The sequence below is a fragment of the Sciurus carolinensis genome, chromosome 1 (genome assembly GCF_902686445.1).
Source record: "Sciurus carolinensis chromosome 1, mSciCar1.2, whole genome shotgun sequence".
Classification (NCBI taxonomy): Eukaryota; Metazoa; Chordata; class Mammalia; order Rodentia; family Sciuridae; genus Sciurus; species Sciurus carolinensis.
Genome location: NC_062213.1, coordinates 89,916,903 through 89,942,657, shown reverse-complemented (window position 1 = coordinate 89,942,657; position 25,755 = coordinate 89,916,903). Strand labels below are relative to the sequence as shown.

At 42.0% G+C, this 25,755-nt stretch overlaps 1 protein-coding gene across 1 annotated transcript in view; it reads left to right on the top strand.

Annotated features, from left to right (window-relative positions):
- The first annotated feature begins 7,514 nt into the window (after nucleotides 1–7,514).
- The window catches only part of LOC124981027 (sodium/potassium-transporting ATPase subunit alpha-4), a 32,239-nt gene continuing 13,998 nt past the window's right edge, over nucleotides 7,515–25,755 (top strand). Inside the window, exons 1-12 of the mRNA XM_047547199.1 lie at nucleotides 7,515–7,667; nucleotides 8,213–8,272; nucleotides 8,756–8,959; nucleotides 9,774–9,887; nucleotides 12,723–12,857; nucleotides 13,312–13,429; nucleotides 16,252–16,520; nucleotides 18,605–18,803; nucleotides 19,044–19,153; nucleotides 19,353–19,487; nucleotides 22,925–23,114; nucleotides 23,248–23,420. Coding sequence (XP_047403155.1) covers nucleotides 7,515–7,667; nucleotides 8,213–8,272; nucleotides 8,756–8,959; nucleotides 9,774–9,887; nucleotides 12,723–12,857; nucleotides 13,312–13,429; nucleotides 16,252–16,520; nucleotides 18,605–18,803; nucleotides 19,044–19,153; nucleotides 19,353–19,487; nucleotides 22,925–23,114; nucleotides 23,248–23,420 — 1,860 coding nt within the window. The remainder of the gene's footprint in view (nucleotides 7,668–8,212; nucleotides 8,273–8,755; nucleotides 8,960–9,773; nucleotides 9,888–12,722; nucleotides 12,858–13,311; nucleotides 13,430–16,251; nucleotides 16,521–18,604; nucleotides 18,804–19,043; nucleotides 19,154–19,352; nucleotides 19,488–22,924; nucleotides 23,115–23,247; nucleotides 23,421–25,755) is intronic.

Genomic DNA, 25,755 nt, shown 5'->3' with positions numbered 1-25,755 from the left:
CAGGCCACTTTGAACCCGTCCAATTGGGGGAAGGAGACAGTAGGCTGAGAATCTCATGGTCAACACCAATTGCATGTACCATATGCAGAGTACTGTTCTGAATGCCATATTTAGGGGACCCTTGAAGTTCACCTGAGTAGGACGTGTTGGTAACCTTTGTGGGCAGAGTGTGATGGGCAGTAGGGAGGGGCACTTGTGTGCTGGAGATGGAGGGGTGGATGGGTGGTGTGCATTCCTCCAGGGATCCCTGGGTTTGGGAGACGGGGAGAAACCCTCTTACAACCCATACCAGGATTTCAGAATAACAGTCAGAAGTTACTTCTTGTCCAAGTTACATTCTGACTCCTTTATTAAAACTCTACCAGCAAGGCTGGGGTTGTAGCTCAGTGGTAGAGTGCTTGCCTAGCATGGTGAAGCCCTGGGTTCCATCATCAGCACCACATAAAAATAAATAAAATGAAGGTGTCCATCTACAACTAAAAAGATTTTTTAAAAATAAATAAATAAGCAATGAACCTGCCTCTGTTTAAAAAAAAAACTACCAGCAGTAGCGATGTTGGTTCTCATAGGATGTTTGTAGGAGCAATAACTGCAACTTACTTTATGTAATAGCTGTCATAAAGCTACTTTTATCCTTAAAAGTTTGATTAAAAGAAACGGATCAAAGTTTTCTTTAATCTCATCTTAGGGCCTTAATTCTTTTTTTAAATTTTTTTTTAGTTGTAGATGGACACAATACCTTTATTATTCATTTTATGTGGAACCCAGTGCCTCACATGTGAGAGGCAAGTGCTCTACCATTGAGCCACTATCTCAGTTCTCAGGGCTTTAATTCTTGACGGCCCCTCTGACATGGACAATTTTCTCTCATCTCTCTGGCTTCCCTACTTCATTTAGATCCCCCCTTCAATATTATCCCCTTGGAATGGCCCTCAGAGCCCACCTCAAATAAACTAACTCTCCTTGTACCTCTTTCTCCATTCTCTTTGTTTTTATTCATAAATACTTACTATCTCAAATTTAGATAGACAAATTTAGATAGATAGATGTAATATATAAAATATATGCATATGTAATATACAAAAGTACATGCATATAGGGCTGGGGGTGTCGTCTAATGGTAGAGCGTTTGCCTAGCTTGGGTAAGACCCTGGGGCTCAATCCCAAGCATTACACACACACTCTCTCTCTCTCTCCCTCTCTCTCTCTCTCTCTCTCTCTCCCTCTCTCTTTCTCTCTCTCCATATACATATATGTTAGTTTTTTAAATTTACTTTTACTTTTCATCTGACTTTTCTAGAACTACTTTCAATGAGACAGGACTTCTATTTCTTTTGTTCACTACTTTTATCCTTTCACCTAAATCAATGTCTGACACACATTAGGCGATTAGTAAATATTTGTTGGAAGATTGAAAGAATCCTTACAACAATCCAGTAAGATGGAGATGACTGTTACCTCCAATTTATAGACAAAACAGGTTAAATTATGTATCTAGAGTCTAAAAGGTTAAAGTAAGCATCAGAAGTAGGATTAGAGCTAGGCCAGCCTGGCTCTAGGACCAGCCCTCTGAACCACCATGCTCGTCTGACCTGCCAGGTACAGAAAGCCTGTGGCAGCCAGAGGCCTTATCAATCCAAAGACTTGGTAAAGTGTGGAAACTGTGAAAGGATTCAGGAATTTGGGGACAAAGGCCACTGGAACAGTAGGGACTGGGCAGACCCAGGTGATTAGAACCAGAGAAAGAGAGAAGACCTGATCTTAAAAATGCAAGAAGGGGCTGAGATGAAAAGATCAGCTATCTGCTAGAGGTTCTTAGCAAAGACATGAGAGAATCTTACTATTGGGTGTAATGTTAGAAGGTGAGGCCTACCTCTGACCCAGAAGAGATGCTTCTCATGGCCTTGCCCTTTTATCTACAGAATAGGAGATGTGATAATCCACCAGGGAGAGACAGTATGCTAAATACTCAAAATACTAAGAATGAAACAAAAACTAGAAAGAAGCGGGGCATGAAGGTACATGCCTATAACCCCAGTGACTCAGGAGGCTGAGGCAGGAAAAAAACAAACAAAAACAGAAAAACTAGGACGTGATTAGATTAATATCAAAGGAAGACATTTAATACAAAATGAGTCTTACAAAAAATATCCTTGGCTCCAGTGAATTCAATGGAGATTTTTTTCCCAAATTCCTCAAAGAATATCCTCATATTATATAAATTGTACTAAATTTTAGAAGAGAATTTTGTATTACCTAGCCTATTTTATGGAATTGAACCCAGGAATGCTTTATCACTGAACTACATCCTAGCCCTTTTTATTTTTTACTTTGAGACAGTACTTTGCTAAGTTACCCAGGCAGGCCTCAAACTTGCAATCTTCCTGCTTTAGCCTCCCAAATCACTAGGATTATGGGTGTGAACCACTGAGTCCTACTTGAAAAAATCTTATCATACATATATTAACTTGACTACCACCACATAAAGGAGCTCAGGGACAGTATATTGCAAGGAAAATGTTAAAACTTGTATTAACTAAGAAAATGATTTAGTTATTCATTTCAATAGTGTTGAGAAGGCTATTGATAAAACTCAACATCTATTCCTGATTCAAATGTTGAGGAAAAAGCATGCTGGAAAATGTAATCATGTTCAGAGAAGAGGGGAAGGGGTGGAGTCCAGAAAACTAATAATAATAGCAACTGCAGCAAATACAATAACAACAATATTTGATATCTTGGATAAGGAGAGTTGGCATTTAAAAGAAACAAACTAACCAGGCATGGTGGCACATGCCTGTAATCCCAATGACTGGATTTTAGGGAGGCTTAGGTAGGAGGATCTCAAATTCAAGGTCAGTCTGGGGCAAGTTAGGGAGATCCTGTCTCAAAATAAAAAACAAAAAGCACCAAGGATGTAGCTCAGTGGTAGAGCAGCCCTGGGTTCAATTCCCAGTACAAAAATAAATAAATTCTAAAAGAAGAACCAGCTAGAATAAATAAAAGCATATTGCTTTTTGCAAATAACATGACTGCCTACAAAATCCAAGGAAGACAACCAAAGCAATAGCAGTAACTATTAAAAAAAAAATATCCTGGAAGCAGTAAATTCAAAGTTACAGGGCACAAACATTTATTTAAACAAATAAATGTATCCCCAGGTATTAGAGAAAATACGGCACTAAGGGCTTCTATTTACAATAGAACAAAAACAAATTATAATCCAGGTTTAGTGTGTGAGGCACATGGTATTTTAAAAATTTAAAAGCAGGATGAAAGAAATAAATACATGAATACGTGGAGACCGAACTTGCTATTTGGGATGACAGAATGTAGTGAAAAAAATAAAATAAAATACTATAGCTCGGTGTGGTGGCAAACACCTGTAATCCCAGTGCTTCGGGAGGCTGAAACAGAAGGATCGAAAATTCAAAGCCAGCTCAGGCAATTTAGCAAGATACTGTCTCAAAATAAAAAAAAATTAGGAGCTGGGGTTGTGGCTTAGAGGTAGAGCGCTTGCCTAGCACATGTGAGACACTGGGTTTAATCCTCAGCACCACAAAAAAAATAAATAAATAAGACAAAGCTACTTAAAAATGAAAATTAAAAAATTAAAAGGGCTCAGTGGTAAAGTGCCCCTGGGCTCAATCCCCAGTAGTCCCCACTCCAGAAAAAAAGTTACTATATAAGAGTTAATCTAATATCAATTAAAATCTTCACTATATTTCCATAAAACAACATGTTGGCTGCAAGAGTAATCAGGCAAGAATCGGAGGGTTATTTTTTTTAAGTAATTATGAAGTAAATGAAGAGATAACTATGATGATAGCACGTTTACCCCAACAGATCTTAAAACACTTCAGACCAAAGTGATTTCATCATCTCAATCTTGTAACGTTAAGACAAAAATCAGAAAACTTATTCAATATGGATTGAGAAACTATTTGTGGACAAGCTGCTCTGGGCCAGGCATTCTTCTGGAGACCAGGAAAGGTTATGGAGAAGGAAACAATGAGCAAGTCAACAGATAAGTGGGCAGGACAACGTTAGAGAGTGAAGAACACCGCAGAAGTGGCCCAGAGCGGGCCGGGGCCAGAGGGACTGCTCTGATTCGGCTATCAGAAGGTCTCTTTGAAAAGGTGAACTTTCGAGCTAAGATCTGCGGATCAGAATGGGGTTTCCAGAAATACTTCCAGTTGAGTCTATCTCCATGTAGTTGCTTCTGGGGATCTCCTATGAGCAAAGCTGTGTTGTCACAGAGATGATGCAAAGATGAATTCAGTAATTTTGACTTTAATTCTGACCTTGCCCTTAAGGATTTTATAATGGACATTAAACAGAAAGACAGGAGAAAAGGTTTACAATGTGTATGGTAAGGGCTTTCTACTCATCAACTGAGAAAAGAAAACAATGGAAAATTGGATAAATAATAACAATTCACGAAAAGGAAAATAAAATCCAGAGAGCCAATAAATACAAGAGAAAATGCTCACAAGACAATAAATAAATGCAAATTAAAACTAGAAGATAAACTGGGCACAGTGGCACATGGCTATAATCCCAGTGACATGGGAAGCTAAGGCAATGAGGATCACAAGTTCAAGGCCAGCCTGGGCAATTTAGCAAGAATCTGTCTCAAAATAAAAAATAAGAAGGGCTGGGTCTTCAAATAAAAAGGGCTGGGGGTGTAGCTCAGGACCTCGAAAATGACAACAACAAAAACTACAAGATAACAAATCTATACCCATTATAATGGAAAAAATGTAAAAGGTCAAGGTCAAGGTCATCCAGCATGGAGAGCACACATTCTTGCATATAGTTGCTGGGATCTAGACAAAAAAAAAAAAAAAAAAAAAACCCTAAGAACAATTGGTAGAATATTTTAAGATTTTTTAAAAAAATATATTTTAAGATTTTTAAAAGAGTGTCTCCTATGATTCAGCAACAGAAATTGATTCTGCAGAAATAGAGGCTAAAGCTACCTATAATATGGACACCACTGAGGCAGTGTTTTCAATAGTTAAAAAAAAATGGAAGATATCTTATAAATCCATCAGCAGTGGGAATGATCAAATAGGCTGTGGTCAACACAGAATATGGAATGCTTTGCAGCTGCTGAAATGATAAGCTTTATGCACTTGACAGGTTGATTAATGAAAGCAAGATTGGATGATTGTATAAAGTTTAAAAATATATCTCCATTTAGGTCTCTATTTGTATATATATAGAAAAAAGTCTGAAGGACAGGCAGTATTGACTAGTCATTCTGGCCATGAAGAGTTGGGAGGGAAGGGGAACCGGACTTTGAATTTTTATTTTATATATTTTTATTGGTGCATTATGATTATACATAATAGTGGAATTCACTGTGACATATTTATACATGCACACAACATAATTTGATCAATTTCATACCCCAGTAACTTCTATTTTATACATTTTAATAGAGAAGAAAAATCTAATCTATTAAGGAGACAGACTAACCCTGATTCCAGCTGGGAAGGGAACATTTTTCATATGTGAATTTTGAAGGAGAATTGTATCTGTACTAAGATGGATGTTTTCAGATATGGTCATATATTTAAAAATCATGCCCAACCAAAATGCAATTAAATAAATTGCCGAAAGGAAACTGAAAGGAAATATGCATGTGACATGCATAACTGAAAATATGTATATAAATGATTGATAGAAACACATAAGCACTTCTGATCCTTTTTGAAAGGAGACAAAAAAATACTTTGCACATAAAACATAAAAAGTCAAGCACTTACTGAGATGTCAAAGAAGGTGTACAGAGAGAAAAATCCATCATTTTAAAATGAGGAAAGAACCAGTTGTGGTGACACAAGCCTATAATCCCAGCGGCTCAGGTGGTCAAAGCAGAAGGATCATAACTTCAAGGCCAACGTGGGCAACTTAGTGAGACCCTGTCTCAAAAAAAAAAAAAAAAAAGTGTCCAGGCACAGTGGTACAAGCTTGTAATACCAGCAGCTTGGGAGGCTGAGGCAGGAGGATGGCGAATTCAAAGCCAGTCTCAGTAATCTAGCGATGCCTTAAGCAACTTAGTGAGAGCCTGCCTCAAAATAAAAAAGAAAAAGGGCTGAGGATGTGGCTCAGTGGTTAAGCAACCCTGGGTTCAATGCCCAGTGCCCCCCCCAAAATAAAATAAATAAAATTTAAAATAAATAAATAAAGAGACTGGGGATGCACCTCAATGGTAGAGTGCCCCTGGGTTCAATTTCCAGTACCGTAAAATAAATCAATCAGAAAAATAAATAAACAAAATAAGGAAATACTGTAGTATCCTCATGAAAGAGTATAGCTTTAAATGGGATCCTAGTTAGAATCAGTTACATTCTATGTATGAATAATATGTCAAAATACACTCTACTGTCATGTATATCTAAAAAGAACAAGTAAAATTTGAAAAAAAAAGTTTAGATTTACTTTGAGAAGAACTATATATTAAGCTACAAACAAAATGACTCATACTAAACTCAAGCTATTTATTAAGCACACCCCACATATATGCCAGACACTGTGCTTTATGTAAAGCACCTTACTTTAATCCTTACTCTTGCCATCTTATAAGATAGATAGCATTCTCCTTCACAGAAAAGGGAAAAAAGGCACAGAGAGGTTAGTTAACTTGCCCAAAGTCACTCAGCTGACAAGCAGAGGAGCCAGGATTCAAACCCAAGACTTATTTCCAAAGTCGAGATCAGGTCTATTTGGCTAACTGATCTCTAAAATTAGAGGATCAAATTCAGTGTTAGTAAAGAGGAGTGCACACACAAGAGTACCTGCTTTATTTTTCTGTCAGCTCTCTGGGTCTGTCTAAGCCTCAGAGGCTTCAGGACCACACGAGGCCTTTGTTCTAGCTTTGCCCTCAGACCCAAATTCTCTCTGCAACAGAATCTGCTCTGGTCACCTTCACAGCCAAAGGCTGAGAGGTGCGGATTCCGGGTTAGAACTTCCACAAGGCCTTTGTGATGCCAGGCTAGGCGGTTGCCAGGGCGCACACAGGGCCTGGGGCTGGGGGCTCCCAGCGCCCTGAAGCTCGCTCCCTCTCCATTCTTGCTGCACTTCCCACCAGCTGGGTGCCGTGGGCATCTTCATCACTCAGGCACCAGGAATCCTGGCCGCACTATTCACTTCCTCAGCTCCGACTCTTCAACCTTCCACCTTTTCCTTAGATCTGGAAGCCCAGGTTCTTCTCACCCAGCTCCTTCATTCTAGAAGCTTCCTACTTCCAGTTTTACGGCTCAGGTCTCTCTCCCTCACTCTCCTTTCCCTTCCACACCCTTGCCAATCACGCTCACTTCTTCTTTTTAGTCTGCCCCATCTTGCTCTCTGCACCACTCTTCCCTACCTTCTGCTCCCTCCTCCCGCCAGTCCCCGCGCCCCCCCTCCTTCCTTTTGCACCCTTCATCCTCCCTCCCTTTGCACCCCGCTCCCTCTTTTAACCTCCTCCCACTGCTGAGCTGGGTCATCTCTATCCAGGGACAACCATGGCGTTCGGAGGGAAAAAAAGGACAGGGAGACCTCACGAGAGGACTCCAAGCCCAAGACCCAGAAGGAGGTTTAAAGCGAAGAGTCAACAAAAAATGAAAAGGAAAAAAAAGACAAAAGATTTAGAGGAACTAAAGAAGGAAGTGGTCATGGTGAGTACTCCCAAAGCAATGACCCTGAAACACCCCTCAACCCCACTGCCTGCCAACTACACAGCTTAAGAGCATCATACAGGACAGTTTGGTGGCTCACGCCTGTAATCCTAATGACTCAGGAGGCTGAGGCAGGAAAATTCTCAGTTCCAGACCAGTCTGGGCAGTTTAGTGAGACTCCATCTCAAAAAAAAAAAAAAAAAAAAAATTAGGACTGGGTTTGTGGCTCAGGGGTAGAGCACTAACCTAGCGCATGTGAGGTACTAGGTTCAATCCTCAGCACCACGTAAAAATAAATAAATAAAATAAAGTTATAAAAATAAATAAATTAAATACATAAAAGGGGCTGGGGATGTAGTTCAGTGGTAGAGTGTCCCTGGGTTCAATCCCCAGTATACCCCCCACCAAAAAAGAAAAAAAAATAAAAGGCAAAGAGTGAATTACATAGGACTGAGCTATCTTTTTCCCCAGGATGTTTCTTCCCCTCTCCCTGGAAATTACCTGGGGTCACCACCTCCCCCTCAATGACTCTACTGTCCCTGCAGGATGATCACAAATTAACTTTGGAAGAGCTGAGTGCCAAGTATTCTGTGGACCTGGAAACAGTGAGTAAGGAGTTCCCAAAGGGAGGCAGGTGGTCTCCAACTCTGATTTTGAGGCTGACAGAACCAGATGGAGCTAGAAATCAAGCCCCCTAACCTCAAGTCCAACATCCCTACCTCTCTCCCTCAGCTGAGATCCACAGGACACTATTTGGGAAAAGATAATAATGGTAACTACCCAAAACAAAGCTTGGGACATGGTAAGAGAATAATGGTTCAGGTTGTGCCTCTCAAACTTTTTGTCCTTAGAATCCCATCACACTTCTTATCATTTACCAAGGACCCCAAAGAGCCATTGCAGTGGTGCACGCCTGCAATGCTAGCAGCTTAGGAGACTGAGACAGGAAGATTTCAAATTCAAAGCCAGTCTCAGCAACTTAGTGAGATCTGGTCTCAAAATAAAAATAAAAAATAAAAAAGCTGGGGGTGGGGCTCAGTTGTCTCTTTCTCCCTCTTGACCTCCATCCCTATTTCTTCTTCACTCAGGGCCTTAGCCCCGAAAAGGCAAAGGAAATCCTGCTTCGAGATGGACCCAACACACTTACCCCTCCTGCCACCACTCCAGAATGGGTCAAATTCTGTAAACAAATGTTTGGTGGCTTCTCTCTCCTGCTGTGGACTGGTGCCATTCTCTGCTTCTTTGCTTATGGCATTCAGCTGTATTCCAAGCAGGAACCTCCCAAAGACAACGTGAGTCTGTTCAATTAACACTGGTCAGTCCAGTCTCTGCTCAGCCCCTGAATCTCTTCTGCTCAGCAGCCTACACTCCTGAAGTCTTCTGGCCACATCCCTAGGAGTACCAGCACTTTCTAAGAAAGTCCTTGGTTCATCTTGCCTTTATTTAGAAAGTTCCTGGGTCAGCCCTCTGACCCAATGCACCATTGCCCTCAGAAACTTTCTCTGCTTTGCTGGGTACAGTGGTACATGCCTGTAATCCCAGCCATTCAGAAGGCTGAGGCAAGAGGACTGCAAATTCAAGGCCAGCCTGGGCAACTTAGTGAGATCCTGTCTCCAAACAAAAAATAAAAAGGATTGGAAATATAGCTCAGTGCTAGAGCACTCCTGGATTCAATCCCTAGTACTGGGCGGGGGGGGGGGGGGGGGCGCAGATAACAGAAACACTCTCTCTCCTTTCATGATCTTCCCAACTGATCATCAAAGTACTCTGCAGTCCTTTCCTCTTCCCCAGAATTTTAACCTCTTCACCTCCCCTGTCTCCTTATTTTCCTCACTACCCACTGCCCACTCATAAATAGCCTTCCTGGAGAGGGAGATTTAGGCCTTCTTTGGAGCTGGATTTTCCCGACCACTCACCATACCTCAGAGTTCCTTCACCAAGAAGGCACATATGCTACCCTGTCTGATTCTTCTCAGGCCCTCTGCCCTCCAACTCGGCCCTATGGGTATATCCCCCCAGAGACTGGCTGTTACCTTTGCAAATTGCTTTTCTGAGGATGAAGAGGGAAAAAAGCACCTACTAATGAGCCCTTCTTTCCATCTCCAGCTGTACCTGGGCATCGTGCTGTCCATCGTGGTCATCATCACTGGCTGCTTCTCCTATTATCAGGAGGCCAAAAGCTCAAAGATAATGGAGTCATTTAAGAACATGGTGCCACAGGTAGGACTAGTGTGAAAGGATCTTAGGAGATATAGAATGTGACCCTTTAGTTATTAAGTCCCCTGGAGAATTACACCCTACGATGAGTGAGCTGAGCAAGGCTAGTGCTGAGGGCACTGGGTTACTCTAAGGCTTTAAAAGTACCTTTAAAAACTGTGAACCTCTGAGAAAGATACACCAGCACCAAGAAGTAGTCTAGTCTGAAAGGCACCATAAGAATCTAATGAGGAAATAGCATACCCTTTAAAAAGAAGGCATAGAACCAGGCACAGTGGTGCACACCTGTTATCCAAGCTACTTGGGAGGCTGTGGTAGGAGGATCACAAGTTCAAAGTCAGCCTGGAAAACAGTGAGACCTTGTCTGAAAATGGACTGGGGGTGTAGTTCAGTGGTAGAGCACTTCCCTGGCATTCACAAGGCCCTTAGTTCAATCCCAGCACCAAAAAATATTAAAAAGAAAAATAAAAGACAAGAGTTGGTAGGGAGGCTAGATTTTTCAAATGTCAATGATGTTAAAGATAATAAATAGCTCAATGGTAGAACATTTGCCTAGCACATGTGAGGCTCTGGGTTCAGTCCCCAAAACCACACACACACACACACACACACACACACACACATACCATGAACAATTGTAGAATTGTTCCAGATTACAGGAGGTTAAAGAGACATATTACTAGCCATGCTTGGTAGCATGTGCCTGTAATCATAGCAACTCAGGAGGCTGAGTCAGGAGAATCACAACCTCAAGGCCAGCTTCAGCAATTTAGTGAAGCCTTAAACAACATAATGAGACTGTATCAAAAATAAAAAGAAGGGGCTGGGGAGATAGCTCAGTCGGTAGAGTGCTTGCCTTGTAAGCACAAGGCCCTGCGTTCGATCCCCAGCACCCTGGGGATGTAGCTCCGTGGTAAAGAGGCCCTGGGTTCAATCCCCAGTACCAAAAAAAAAAAAAAAAAAAAAAAAAAAAATCAATACTTATATCTCTAGGTTTGATGCAATGCTGGAGGAAAAAAATAATGTGTGTGTGTGCGTGCCTGCGTGTACATGTATGTGCTGAGGATTGAAGCCAAGGCTTCTTGCATGCTAGCTAGGCAAGTGCACCACTAAGCTACACCTGCAACTCAAAAATAGTGCTCTAAAAGATGTTTTCGGTCAATTGACAAAACTGGAATACAGATGGTAAATTGAAGTATTATATCAATGTGAAATCAGTAACTGTGTTGTGGTTATATAAGAGAATATCCCAATTCTTGGGAATTGCACACTGAAACACTTAGGATAAAATACCATGAAATATGTAACCAAACCTCAAATAATTCAGGAAAAAAGCATTTGTGTGCCTGCGTGCACGTGCGCACACACACACACACAAACACACACACAGAAAGAATGTAACAAAGCAAATGAGATAAAATGTTAATAGGTGAATGAACGTAGGCTAAAGATTATAGGTGTTGATACTATTATTCCAACATTTTCAAAAATTTAAAATTATTTTCAAATAAGTTTTTTAAAGATACCTGGAAATAATAGTAGACAGAAGTTCCCAGGCATTTGCCTGGAAACTTGTAAAAGAATTCAGAATTTCCTAGCAATGTTCTAACATTATAGCCCAGAATTTTCTTCTCTTTTTAATATCAATATAATTTCATCTTTTCAGCTGGGTGTAGTGGCACACATGGGTTAATCCCAGTGACTTGGGAGGCTAAGGCAGGAAGATCATGAGTTTGAGGCCAGCCTGAGCAATTTAGCTCCTGGCTCAAATTTTTTAAAAAATTATAATAAAGTGCTGGATGTGTGACTCAGTGGTAAAGTGTCTCTGGGATCCAATCCCCAGAAATGTGAAAAAAATATATATTTTTAAAAATTTTGTCCTTGGGTAGGAGTTTTTTTTGTTGTTGTTGTTGTTTTTTCTTGTGGTGCTAAGAAAGTATTTTTGTAGTTTTGAACTAGATTCTTGGAAATTATCAGTTAGCTTTTGCTGCCTAACAAACCACTCCTAAATCTAATGACTTGAAACAAAATATTCTTTCTGACAATTTTGTGGCTGGGATGTTGTTTTGGTCTGTGCTGACCTCAGCTGGTGCTAGATGATCTAAGATGACCTCATTCACTTGTCTGGGACCTTGGCTCAGAAGTCTGGGACAACAGAGACCTTTCTCCTCATGATCTCTCTTCTTTCTGAAGACCAGCTCAGACTTGTTCATATGGTGGCAGGGGGTTCCTTGTAACTATAGGATAAGTCCCAACATAAAAGCACTTTTTAAGCCTATGCTTCGTATCACATTTGCCTAGTGTCTTATGTGTCATAGCAAGTCGTACAGCTAAGCCTAGACTTAGGGATGAAAAGATAGACACCACCTTTGGATGGAAAGACCCGCAAAGTCTCATTTCAAAGAGACTTGCAGATGGTGGCTATAGGAACGTGCAATTGTTTTTTGGGTTTTGTTTTGTTTTGTTTTTATTTTCCTGTACTGGGAATTGAACTCAGGGCCTTAAGCATGCCATACGAGGCAAGTATGCTACCACTGAGCTACATCCCCAGCCTTTTTGTTTTATTTTGAGACAGTCTTGCTAAGTTGCCCAGGCTGCCTTCAAACTTGCCATTCTTCTGCCTCAGTCTCTCAAGTTGCTGGGATTACAGGTGTGCTCCACCACGCCTGGCAGGAGTATGCAATCTACCAAAGGCAACTGCAGAAATATTGTAGTGGGTGACAGTAAAAAATAAAAGTCAGAGGAAAGAGTTAGGAACAGGAAGTTATAGGACAACAGGAAGTTGAAGACCAGGAAAGTTGAAAGTTTCAGAAATGACTCTGCACTGTCTTCCTATAGCAAGCTCTGGTAATTCGAGGTGGAGAGAAGATGCAAATTAATGTACAAGAGGTGGTGGTGGGAGACCTGGTAGAGGTGAAAGGTGGAGACCGAATCCCTGCTGACCTCCGGCTTATCTCTTCACAAGGATGCAAGGTGAGGAGATGTGGAAAGCTAAGGGAGGGGGCTAAGGTGGTCCTACAGTATGGTAGAGACCTGGGCTCAGTGAGAAAAAGTTTGATGTGCCAGGTGTGGCACATATGTGATCCCAGTAGGCTGAGGCAGAAGGATCACAGGTTTGAGTCCAGCCTGGATGACTCAGTAAGACCCTGTTCAAAAGTCAGAAATAGAAAGGATTGGGGATGTAGTTCAGTGGCAGAACACCTCTGAGTTCAACTTTCAGTATCAAACACACACACACACACACACACACACACACACACAGAAGAAAAATTTCAGAACCTTGAGAAGTTACTAGTGTGAGTCTAAGGTTAGACAATAAGATGCTGGTGTATACATTTTTTTTCTGTCTCTATGTAAATGATGATAGGTAGAGATACAAATGTACCTGCCTTTTCCCAATACTTATGACCTATCCTTCCCATCCCAGGTGGACAACTCATCCTTGACTGGAGAGTCAGAGCCCCAATCCCGCTCCCCTGAATTCACCCATGAGAACCCTCTGGAGACACGAAATATCTGCTTCTTCTCCACCAACTGTGTAGAAGGTAAATATTGAATCATAAGTAGCATAGATTCAAAAGCAGAAACAAAAACAGAAAGATTTCAAGAATGCTCTATCTTCTAAAGGTATTAGGATAGGAAGAACTGGTGCACAGCTTAGCCTAGCAATCACTCATGATCTGTGTGACCTTTGGTTCAAGGTCAAAACCACCATTTCCACCAGTGCGGTGGTACATGCCTATAATCCCAGGGACTTGGGAGGCTAAGACAGGAGAATCCCAAGTTTCAGATCAGCCTGGGAAATTTAGCAAGTCCCTTTCCCCCAAAAAATAAAAATAGCTGGGGATGTAGCTCAGTGGAAAAGCACCCTGGGGTTTATCCCAAATTTCACCCCCACTGCCGCAAAAGGCCAGCATTTCCACATTTGATGATACCGAAAGTTTAGTTGATTTTTGTGTGGATGACATAAGTATTGAGTGCTTAGCACAAGGCCTAATACATTGTAAGTTCCCTACGATTACAAGCTATTTTTCTAGCTAGTGAATAGACCATGCTCTATGTGCTGAAAAGTCTTCTCCTAGGTAAGCCCTAACTTCTAAATAGTCCCTTGTCCAGGGAAGATACTGGCATTGAGAATTTGAGTTACCAGAGGTGCTGCTCAGACTTTGACTTTGCTCCTAGAATCTAAGGCATCTTTAAACCAGGAGGCAATTCTGGCCAAAGTGGTAACAAGGGATTTAATATCATTATGTCAATCTCTCCTTTGCCCTTTCCCTTAAGGTAGCTTGAAGACTCTCTGGAACATGCTTGAAAACCATTATTAATGCTTAAGAATAAATGTTCATGTATCTAGAAATAGTTACATTTTATTGAATGCAAAAATTCATTTTACTGGATGTACCATGTCAAATACTACAGATATTACCTCTGATCACAATATTATATAGTGGGTATCACACCTATTTTACACATGAAAGATGAGGGTTCAAAGAAATTTATTATCCAAGGGCATAATTCATCAGAAGAAGAGGACCATGTATTCTAATTCAGGTCTATCTCCAAATACCACGTTCTCCCCAAGACATTGCTCTGAACTAAAAGATTACTAATGACTTCTCTCTCCCTCCTCCTACCCCCTGGTACTGAGGATTCAATCCAGTACTAGAGAGGTCATTAACCAGGTGTAGTGGCACATGCCTATAATTCTAGTGACTTGGAAGGGTGATGTAGGAGTATCACAAATCTGAGGCCAACCTCAGCAATGTAGCAAGACTCTTAACATCATAGTGAGCCCCTGTCTCCAAATAAACTTTAAAAACAGGGCTGAAGATATAACTCAGTGGTAGAAAACTTGTCTAGCATACACACCTCAATCCACAGTAACTCCCCCCCAAAAAAGAGAGATAAAAGAAAAAGAAAGAAGAGTAACTTCTGAATACAAGACTGAATATACTCTGAGGTTTTTAAAATAAGTGCTATTCCATAATATGTTCCTTTTCTGAGTGATTCTGACTCTGACTTTAATAGTAGAAATCTCAGTCATTATGATAAAGCAGGAAGAATTATTTTAACCCAAGAATCTTGTCATGCCCCTCATTTCAAGCCATGTAGGTGAGTGCCTGCATTGTGTGTATGTAAAGCCCTACTTGATGTCCTCGTTGCCCTTCTGGCTCTTGGAGTAGTGCCGGAGGAGAGAAAAGCCCTGGATGAGCACAGCAGCCCAGCTGTTGTGGCCTCTGCTCCCCAGCAGAGGTCAGACTGGCTCTAGCCAGCAAAGCCAGGATTGGCTCAGGTTAAGCAGGGCTTCCCAACTACTGATATTTGGGGCCACACAATTCTTTATTAGGGGAAGAAGAGGGTTGGGTTATCCTGGGCATTGCAGGATCTTTAGCAGCATCCCTGGCTTCTCCCCACTAGATGCCAATAGCAGCCCCTCCTAGCCCATTTAGGACCACCAAAATGTCGCCAGACATTGCCAAAAGTCCCCTGTGTGGGGGTGGGGGGCAAGTAATTCTTCCAGTTGATAACCATTCCTGGGGCTGTAAAAACTATTCAGCAGCTGGAGGAAGAAATATACAGGCAACAGGAAATTTTCAGATAAGTGTAGTGAAGTTTTGTTTTGTTTCATTTTGTTTTTAGTACTGGTAATAGAACTCAGGGGTACACTGAGCTACATCCCCAGGGCTTTGTACTTTTTATTTTGAAACAGGGTGTCACTAAATTGCTTAGAGCTCACTAAATTGCTAAGGCTGGCATCAGACTTGCAATCCTCCTGCCTCAGTCTCCCAAGTCCTTATGATTACAGGTGTATGCCATTACGTACCCAGCATGAAGACCTTCTCTTGAAGGCACTTTAGGCAATAAAGTTGGGTATCACTGGATAACTGTGAAATCTATTCAGAGTTTTTTCCAACTTGGAGACTCTTATTAGCATAAATTAAATATGAGGAGAATAGAGCCTTATGGCTAGGCATGTCTTGGTTAACTGCCACTGACAAAAAAGGAAAAGTTTGCTGGGAGCCTGTAACCCCAGCAGCTCAGGAGACTGAGGCAGGAGGGTTACAAGTTCTAGGCCTGTCTGGGCAATTTAGCCAGATCCTGTCTCAAAATAAAAAAAATTAAAAATAAGGGCTAGGAGTGGTAAAAAAGAAAAGAAAAAGAAAAACAACAGATTCTCCTAGTAAATGAGGGTTTTAAGAGCTCTCTGTCAGGAACTGTGGGCAAGGGCTGGGGGTGTAGCTCAGTGGTAGAGTGCTTCTCTATCATGCACAAGGCCCTGGGTCCAATCCCAGGAACTGGGGGCAGAAACCAATACAGGTATTTCTTATATCACTATTTCATATCGTCCCTCTCCTTTCATCCACAGGTACAGCCCTCGGTGTTGCGATTGCGACAGGAGACGCCACAGTGATGGGCCGAATCGCTTCACTGACATCAGGCCTGGTGGTTGGCAAGACTCCCATTGCTACTGAAATCGAACACTTCATCCATCTGATCACCATGGTGGCTGTCTTCCTTGGTGTCACTTTCTTTGGGCTCTCGCTTCTCTTGGGCTATGACTGGCTGGAGGCTGTCATTTTTCTCATTGGCATCATTGTGGCCAATGTGCCCGAGGGGTTGCTGGCCACTGTCACCGTGAGTAGACAGGGTGGAAGGTGGCCTCAAAAGCCAACAAAGCACCCAAGGAGAATGAAATCACTAGTACCTGTTTCGTTACTGAACCTTTCCTGTACAGAGTATTCCTGACACGTGTATGGGTGCCAGAAATACTTGAGCTACCAATGTTATATCACTTCTTCTGCCATATTTCCTGGCATCTTCTCTTTCTCCTCAGCAAGAGGAAGTGAATTGTGATGGAGGAAGGGTTGGCCTACCAGTCACCAGGAGTGAATTCTAGTTCTGGGTATATTGGTGGTGAACTTGGCCAAACCACTTAACATCTCCAGGCTTCACTTCATCAGTTTATAGAGAAAGATTAATTTAGAATTATAGAATTCTACTGGAAAGGACATCAAAGTTCATGTAAATTCAACCTTTAGACCAATGCTCAGCATCCTCTACAAAATCCATGGGAGATTATTTTTCCTAAGAATAGAAAACCTATTTTCATTGTCTCATTGCATTTAACTGTGGGACTACTGTAGTTAAAGTTCTTATTTTTTTCTTCTGTTTTTGTTTTGTTTTGGTAATGGGGACTGAACCCAGGGGTGGTCTACCATTAAGTACACCCTCAGCCCTTTTTATTTTATTTTGAGACAGGGTCTCGCCAAGTTGCTGAGGCTGGTTTTGAATTTGTGATCCTCCTGCCTCAGCTTCCTGAGTCTCTGGGATTGCAGGCCTGTACCACCACGCTCAGCTTCTGTAGTTAAATTTCATTGTGTTAAGTAGAAATGTATGATTTCCTGTTTTCATCCTCTCCCTTTTACACCTAAAGAAATACAAAATAAGTTGATTCTCTTTCTTCTACAGTCTAGCCCTTTAGATTTATGGTGGTATCCATTATGCCCCTTCAAACTCTCCCAGTGGGAGGTGAAATAATCCCTTTTCCTTTAGCCATCCTTCCTGTGACGAGTTCTCAGACATCTTGTCTTGCTGATAACCCTTTTGGGGTATGCTCCAGTTTATCAACAGTCTTAAAATAGAAATGAGAATACTTGGGGTGTTTTTGGACTTGTATGAAAACATTGGGACTAGTGATTATAAATAAACTATAATCCCATGACTAGAATCCTGAACTTATATAACCACAGTCTAAGAATTTATTAACTTTTTAAAAACCTTGCCACACACCAGGCTTACTTTTAATTAATTAATTAATTAATTTCCTGGTACTGAGAATTAAACCCGGGGGTACTCAAACACTGAGCCACATCCCCGGCTCTTCTCATTTTTTTTTTGAGGCAGGGTCTTACTCAGTTGCCCAGGCTGACCTCCAATTTATGATCCTCCTGCTTCGGCCTCCCGAGTCACCAAGATTATAGGCATGTGCCACCACAGTCAGTTTACATTGAATTTATGACCAGCAGAAATCTTCTGGTTTAAATGATTTCTCAAGTCCTTTTCAGTGCTGTAATATTCCTTCCCAATATCTTCATTTTAGCCTAGTCACTTTTTCAACTGTTGGTATGATGTCTCACCCCAAATCCATTCACACATACATAGCACCCTATACCACAGTAAAATATTAGCTATCTGTGCAGTCCCTGGAAGGGCTGGATATTAAGAGAGAAATGTGGCCTGGACTTGAATGGAAAAGAGGCTACTGAGTGAAAACCCTGCAAGGGCTCTGGGGGAGAGGATCACTCTCTGTGTCTCTAGTAAAGAAATACACTAAAACTCCTGCCACAAAGCACAAATCAAAATCACTTCCCTAGTGGGATGTGGTGGCAAAAGTCTGTAAACCCAGCGCCTCAGGAGACTGAGGCAGGAGGATCTGAAGTTCAACTCCTGGGCAACTTAGCAAGACACTGTCTCAAAATTAAAAATTAAAAATTAAAGCGGAGCAGGGGATGTAGCTCAGTGGTACAGTGGTCCTGGGTTCAATCCTTAGTACTGAAAAAAAAAATTACTTCCCTAATTTCCTTTACCAGAGCCACAGATGAACTCTCTAAGGAGTAGGCGAGAGTAGAAGGAAAATAAAAATGATTAATTCTCCAAAACACAAAGTAATGTAAGTAGTCCATCTCTCTGTGCATTCTCTCCCCTCTTGGTGGCTACAGGTGTGCTTGACCCTGACAGCGAAGCGCATGGCGCGGAAGAACTGCCTGGTGAAGAACCTGGAGGCAGTGGAGACGCTGGGTTCCACGTCCACCATCTGCTCGGACAAGACGGGCACCCTCACTCAGAACCGCATGACCGTGGCCCACTTGTGGTTTGATAAGAATGTGCATGAGGCCGACACCAGTGAAAGACAGTCTGGTGACTAGTGGTATTGGTGGACCAAGAATGGAAGGATTTGGGGGATGTGATGAGTTAGCTGAGAGAATGTTGAGTTCGGACAAAGAGGAGCGAGTTTCAGGAAAGTGGAATGGAGAGAAGGGAGATATAGAAGGAAAAGAAGTGTTACTTTTCTGCAGCATTTGGGTACAAAAGAGAATGTGAATAACCCCCTACTTTTAACTGTGCCCTGTTCACAGTTCTTTCCTTCTTTCTTCCTAGGGGATACATTTTCCAAGGACTCTGATACCTGGTTCATCTTGGCCCAAATCGCTGGCCTCTGCAATCGGGCAGACTTTAAACCTCATCAAGAAACCCTGCCCATAGCTCAGGTGTCAGGCCTAAGGGGGAAGAGGTACCTCAGTGTCCAGGGTATCACCTGTCCTCTTCTCCCAAAAGCTCTTTCTCAGCACCCAGTGATTTCCCCCAGACACTCCCTTCCCCACTCTGCCCCTCTCTTTGTGGTCTCAGGTAAGCCCCGTGCCCAGGTGGCATGTTCCTGGGGTTGACTATATAAATTCATCCTGGCAGCGGGAAACAACAGGGGATGCTTCTGAGTCAGCCCTCCTCAAGTTCATCGAGCAGTCTTACAGCTCTGTGAAGGAGTTGAGAGAGAAAAACCCCAAAGTAGCCGAGATTCCCTTTAATTCTACCAACAAGTACCAGGTACAGAACCAACAAAGGTAGGAGAATGGTGGTGAGGGATGGGTGAGGAAAGGGGAGCTTGGCCTTTGCCTTCAACTTCACCTCTGAGCAGTGGGATAGCTCAGGAGAACCAGCATACCAATCAGATGAAGTGGCAAAAGCTGGTTGGTGGAAGTCATGTTAGAGTCACATGTGACTGTTGCAGGGAAGTACCTGTGTCTACTATGAGATTTGTCACTGTAGAATAAGGTTGTGCTTGCAAGGTATTCTATTTCATTAGCCATCAGATATTTCCATTTACTCCATGCCTGCAATTCCAGTGGCTGCCATCAGGTCTCCGATATTATTGTGAAGTTTTTCATTTCATAGGAACATTTTGATCAATTCTACAGGGAGAAGTAAACAATAGAAAAGGATAGGCTGCGTGAGGGACAGTCATGGCACAGACAATAAAATCCATAAGGGACAGGAAATACAGTATTTCTTGCCCAGTGAGAATCCTGGCAAATGTTGAAGAGAGGGTTCCAGTAGAAAGCAGGGAACAGTGGCCTTACCCGGATGAGAGCTCTCCTAGTTGGTTCTGGGTTCTATGGACACTATACTGACTTGTTTGGAGGAGCAGGTTCCCCAACTCTCTGTAAAGGCCATTCAGGTGTGGGTAATGGGAAATGAGACTCAAAAACCAGCCGTGTATTTCTGTCTTAAAAAACACATAATAGCTACCCAAGAGGCTGGAGCCGGAGGATCACAAGTTCCAGGCCAAACTTGGCAACTTCTCGAGACTGTCTCCAAATTCGAAAAAATTTTAAAAGTCAAGGATATAGCTCTGTGGTAGAATGCCCCTGGTTTCAATCTCCAGTACCATAAATAAATAAATAAATACATACATAATAACAGTGATAAAACAATATAATCTATATAGATTTTTAAAACCCCAACTTATCTATATTTTCATATTGAACACTGAGCAAGTAAAAGTTAAACAGATCCATATCCTTCCTGATTGGTTTTAGTAATTGTAATAAAATAGGTCTCCCAGGCCCAAACTGCAAACTTTACTTCCGTTTTTTTCCTGACAGTCGATGGCCTTGCTAACCAGACAGGAATTTTGTGGCTTGGCAGGGCCTGAGTAAATCTTTTGGAAAAAATTAAGTACCTTTCCCTCCAATATGATTCAAAATAAAATCAAAACATATTCACAACAATGTTGGTATGTCCAACAAATAAGCATTGTTCCCTAAAATGACTATTAGCTTCTTCTGAGCTACTGAGTATCAAATTCAAATGGCAGGACAGTCCTCAGAGGTACACCACATGTGATAGGCCAGTCTTCTCTGGGAGGCTCTGAATTAGCTGACTCTGTTCTTTGTAAGGAACATCTATAGTCTGCTGGTCCTTAGCAAAGCTTGGTTTATCACCCCCACCTCCCCAGATGGAAATGATATGAAGAAGATTTTCTGCCCTGATATTTCTAGGTTTCTCCCTACATCTTCTCTATCTGTAATCTTCTATCAAGATGTGATTTTTGCTAGGTGTGGGGTGCATGCCTAAAATCTCAGCAACTCAGGAGGCTGAGGCAGGAGGATCACAGGTTCAGGCCAGTCTGGGCAACTTAGAAAAGTAAGGCAATTTAAAGGGATGTAGCTCAGTGGTACAGCACTTGCCTAGCATTTGTGAGACCTGGATTCTATCCCTAGCACCATGAAAGAAAGAAAAAAGAAATCAAAATTAAAAGGACTTCAGGTGCAAGGTTTTGTTGTTGTTGTTTGTTTGTTTTTGTGACCAAGTTACTAACTTCAGTAGTTCTTGCTCTCACCTCTGGACCTTTCAACTCATTCAACAAATATTTATTGAGCTCTCAGAAAATTAAGCTTTTAAATCCTTTTATAGCTTTCTGCTTAAACATGGGTTTTCCTGCTAACTGCTAAAGCATATTTTGAGCATTAACTGAACAGTCTCTAACTGAATGGTTGTAACCACATTTTACACACTGGTTTTCCACCCTACTTGTCCTTTGAGAGTGCGGTCTGGCTTCCCCCACGCTCCCACAGTTCCTTTCAATGGGCTGACTTTGTTCCCAACAGGCAACATAGCAAGCATTTCCTATCAATCACAAGAGGAACCCCAGAGAGGGCTACTTTTCATACATCAGAGATCAAGAGAAAATTCAAAATCTAAGCTGATCGTACACTTCTCTCTCCTGCTTGCTGTAATCTCCTCAGGTTCACCACAGGAATATGCCCCTTCCCTGCCCTACCTCACCCTACAACCCCCTCTATTAGCCCCTTCCAGGGTACTTCTCACCTTTAAGACAGTAGCTAGAGGACCTGGATGCCTAGCCTATGGTGTTCCACAATTTTAAAATTTATTTCTTATTGTTATTTATATGTTCATTTATTTTTGTGATACTGGGGATTAAATCAGGGCTCCAGCATGCCAGGCAAGTGCTGTACCATTGAGCTATATCCCCAGTCCTTTTTATTTTATTTTGAGACAGGGTCTTGCTAAATTGTCTAAGCTGGCTTCAAACTTGTGATCGTCCTGCCTCAGCCTCCTTAGTAGCTGGGATGACAGGCTCAGAGTGTTTTTCACAACCATCTCTCAGAAAAACTCACTGAAACAGGCAAGGCAGGACCTTTTTCACTTTATGGAAGAACGAAGGTTTTGCCAGATCAAGTAGACTGACCTGAATTCATGAAACTAATAAGGCATTCATGCTGGCCCTAGAACACAGGTCTTTGGACTCTTATTTAAAGTTTTCTCTCCTGCCTACTTGGCTATGTTTCTTTGCCAGCTCTGCTATTTCTGCTCATGAGCCATCCAATCAGCAAGGAAGCAGGAGGAATGCAAAAGTGCTCCTCATAGAGTTCCAGTCTATCTGGATGTGGTGGCACATCCCTCTAATCCCAGCTACTCAGGAGGCAGGAGGATCACAAGTTAAAGGCCAGCCTTGGCTACTTAGTGAGACCCTGTCTAAAAGAGAAAGAGAACACTCACAGAGTGCTTCCTGTAATGGAGATTCATGTGCAAATAATACCAGTGTGGGGGTTCCTGGAAAGGGCAGCTGGGCTCAGCCTTAAGACCAATTTGACTAGGGCAAGGGGGCCAAAGGATATATGGCATGTGAAACATGTTGCCTAATTTTTTTAACCTTCAAAACCTTCCTCTTGGGCCAGGTGAAGTGACACATACCTATAATCCCGGCAGCTCAGGAGGCTGAGGCAGGAGAATCATGAGTTCAAAGCCAGCCTCAACAACTTAGTAAGGCCCTAAGCAACTCAGTGAGATCTGTCTCTAAATAAAATAAATAAATATAAAAAATGGGCTGGGAATGTGGCTCAGTGGTTAAGTGCCCCTGGGTTCAATTCCCAGTACCTAGGAAAACCTTCCTCTTGGTTTTTGCCCTTGACCCTGGTTCTCCCCTCCTGTCCCATCACTACTTCCTCTCTTCTCCCTAGTTGTCCATTCACATTCGGGAGGACAGCTCCAAGGGCCATGTACTGCTGATGAAGGGTGCTCCTGAGAGGATCCTGGAGTTGTGTTCTACTTTCTTCCTGAATGGGCAGGAGTACCCAATGGATGATGAAATGAAGACTTCTTTCCAAAAGGCCTATTTAGAACTAGGAGGCATGGGGGAACGTGTGCTGGGTGAGGAGCTGTGGAGGACCCCCTGGAATGAATGGCATGGAGATGATTGTTTGTGGGGTGAATAGTCTAGGATGTTGGGTGTGGAGGATAAGGGAAATTGATGAATGACTACTGGTCTCCTGTCTCTCTCCAGGATTCTGCTTCTGCAATCTGCCTAGCAGTTTCTCCAAGGGATACCAATTTAATACAGATGAAATAAATTTTCCCATGGACAGTTTGTGTTTTGTGGGCCTCATATCCATGATTGACCCTCCCCGTGCAGCTGTGCCACATGCTGTGAGCAAGTGTCGTAGTGCAGGGATTAAGGTAAATAAACACCTGGCCACTCCAGAAGATCCTTACCTGTCACAAGTTGGAGCAGTTAGTAGAAAACCTTGCACAGAGTAGGGCTTAATTATCTTAATTAATTTCTGCCTCCTTAGTGCTTATAATTTTGTTGTTGTTGTTGTTGTTGTTTGGGGGTGTTTGCTTGTTTTGTTGAGACAGAATCTCACTGTTAACAGGCTTATTTGGAGCTCATAGACTCAAGTGATTCTCTTGCCTCAGCATTCTAAGTAGCTTGGACAACAAATGTATATTATATCTGACTGGGTTTATGATTTTTAGTCTTGAGATATCTAATATTAAATTCTCTCTGTAGCTAGAATTCTATATTACAATGAACATTAAGAATCACTGGGGAAGCTTGAAAAATCTAGGCCACACCCAGACCCATTAAATTAGAAATTCTCAGGATGGATCCCAGGCACCAGGCATCTCTATTTTAAAAAACTTTCTTCAGAACCCCAATGATTGGGAGGCTGAGGCAGGAGAACTGTGAATTCAAAGCCAGCCTTGGCAACTTAGTGAAGCCCCAAGCAACCCAGTGTGACCCTGTCTCTAAATAAAATACAAAAAAGGGTTGGGGATGTGGCTCAGTGGTTGAGTGGCCCTGGGTTCAATCCCTGGTACCAAAAAACAAAAACAAAAGCAAAAAAAAAATCCAAACCCATTGAGCAGACAAATTTGAGAACAAGTTTCCAGCATGTGCTTCTCAAACTCATATACATTTGAATCATTTAGGGATTGTTTTGAAATGCCGATCCTATTTCCTAGGTCTAGGGCACCTGGACATTATACATTTTAAACAAACTCCCTGATGCTACTGTTGCTGCTGGTCCATAAACTTGCATAGGAAAAGCAAAAGGTTAGAGGATGTGTTATAAATACACCTCTGGGATGGGTGGTAAGTGATGAGGCTGGAGCAGGCAAGAGCGAGATGAGATTTGCAAGCTAGGGGGACCTCACAGTGACTGACTGTGAGCAGTGGTCTGACTCACAGTGAGCAACTGTCCTAACTGGTTTATGTCCAGGAATAAAAGCCAGAAATGAAAAGGATTCCAAGGATGAATCTTAGCTGCAAAACAAACCTAGTGATGAGAAGTCCTCTTTGATCAGGGTGGGCCTTGGACTTCATGGGATGATAGCAGTAGAATTCCTCTAATTCTGAGATGCTGTATATCCCACATTTTCTGAGTCAAAGACTCAAATACATATTCACAGATTAGATATTGACACCTTTCCTGTTCATACCTTATGTTTTTCATCACCTACATATTCTGGGATGAAGGGAGGGCAGGTTAGCGTAGAGGGGTTTGAAGTATTTAAGATGGACTAGAAGTTCTCTGTTGGATCTAGATTTATACTAGACATCTGACTGTTGGCAGTTTGTCATGGGGTCAGCTGAGGCCACGCTTAGTTCAATGATTGGTCACTGGAGTGAAAACCAAAGAAAGGATGTTGGAAATTATTGTGAATGAATTCTCTAATCTCTACAAGGTTTTCTGAGGTAGTGTTTTGCAGAGATAGCATTGGCATGGCACATATGTGTAGAACCAAATTACCTCGATATTTCCCCATAGTTCTATAAACTACCATAGCACTGGGAAGATGGGGTTGATTTGAATTTTCTAAGCTTTGGGCTGGGTATAGTGGTACATGCCTATAATCCCAGCAACTCAGGAGGTTGAAGCAAAAGAATCACAAGTTGGAAGCTAGCCTGGACAATTTAACAAGACGGTATCTCAAAATAAAAAATAAAAAGATCTGGGGATGTGGCTCAGTGATGAAATGCCTCTGGGTTCAATTCCCAGTCCCCCCAAAATAAATAAAAACAAAAAGGACTGAGGATGTAGCTGGTTGGTAGAGTATCCTGAGTTCAACCCACAATACAGAAAAAAAATTATGATTTTTAAAATCCTATTTATGATGGGATTCTTCAAATGAGGAATCACACTGTGGATGGAGCCTAAAATGTATCTCATCTGGGAGTTTATGCATCCCTTTAGCAGGAAGAGTCACACTTGTGCTGACAGGTGAGGAGGCCCTAACAGGGAACAAAGGGGTAACAGGATGTCTACCAAATCAGGATGTTGTCACAGCCTGAGGCGGTTAGCGCATGATGGTCTGTGAGGACTCTGAAGGCTGGCTGTGAAGCAGGAGGCCTCAGTGCTTTCTGGCCAATTGTTGGCCACAAATTTACAGGTCCCCACTGTAATTTCTTAGCTTCTTCTGGAACCTAAACTGACAGAAATTTGGCAAAGACATTGAGGAATTGAGAATCATTCCCTCTTCCTTACAGGAAAGTATAAGGCATATGTAG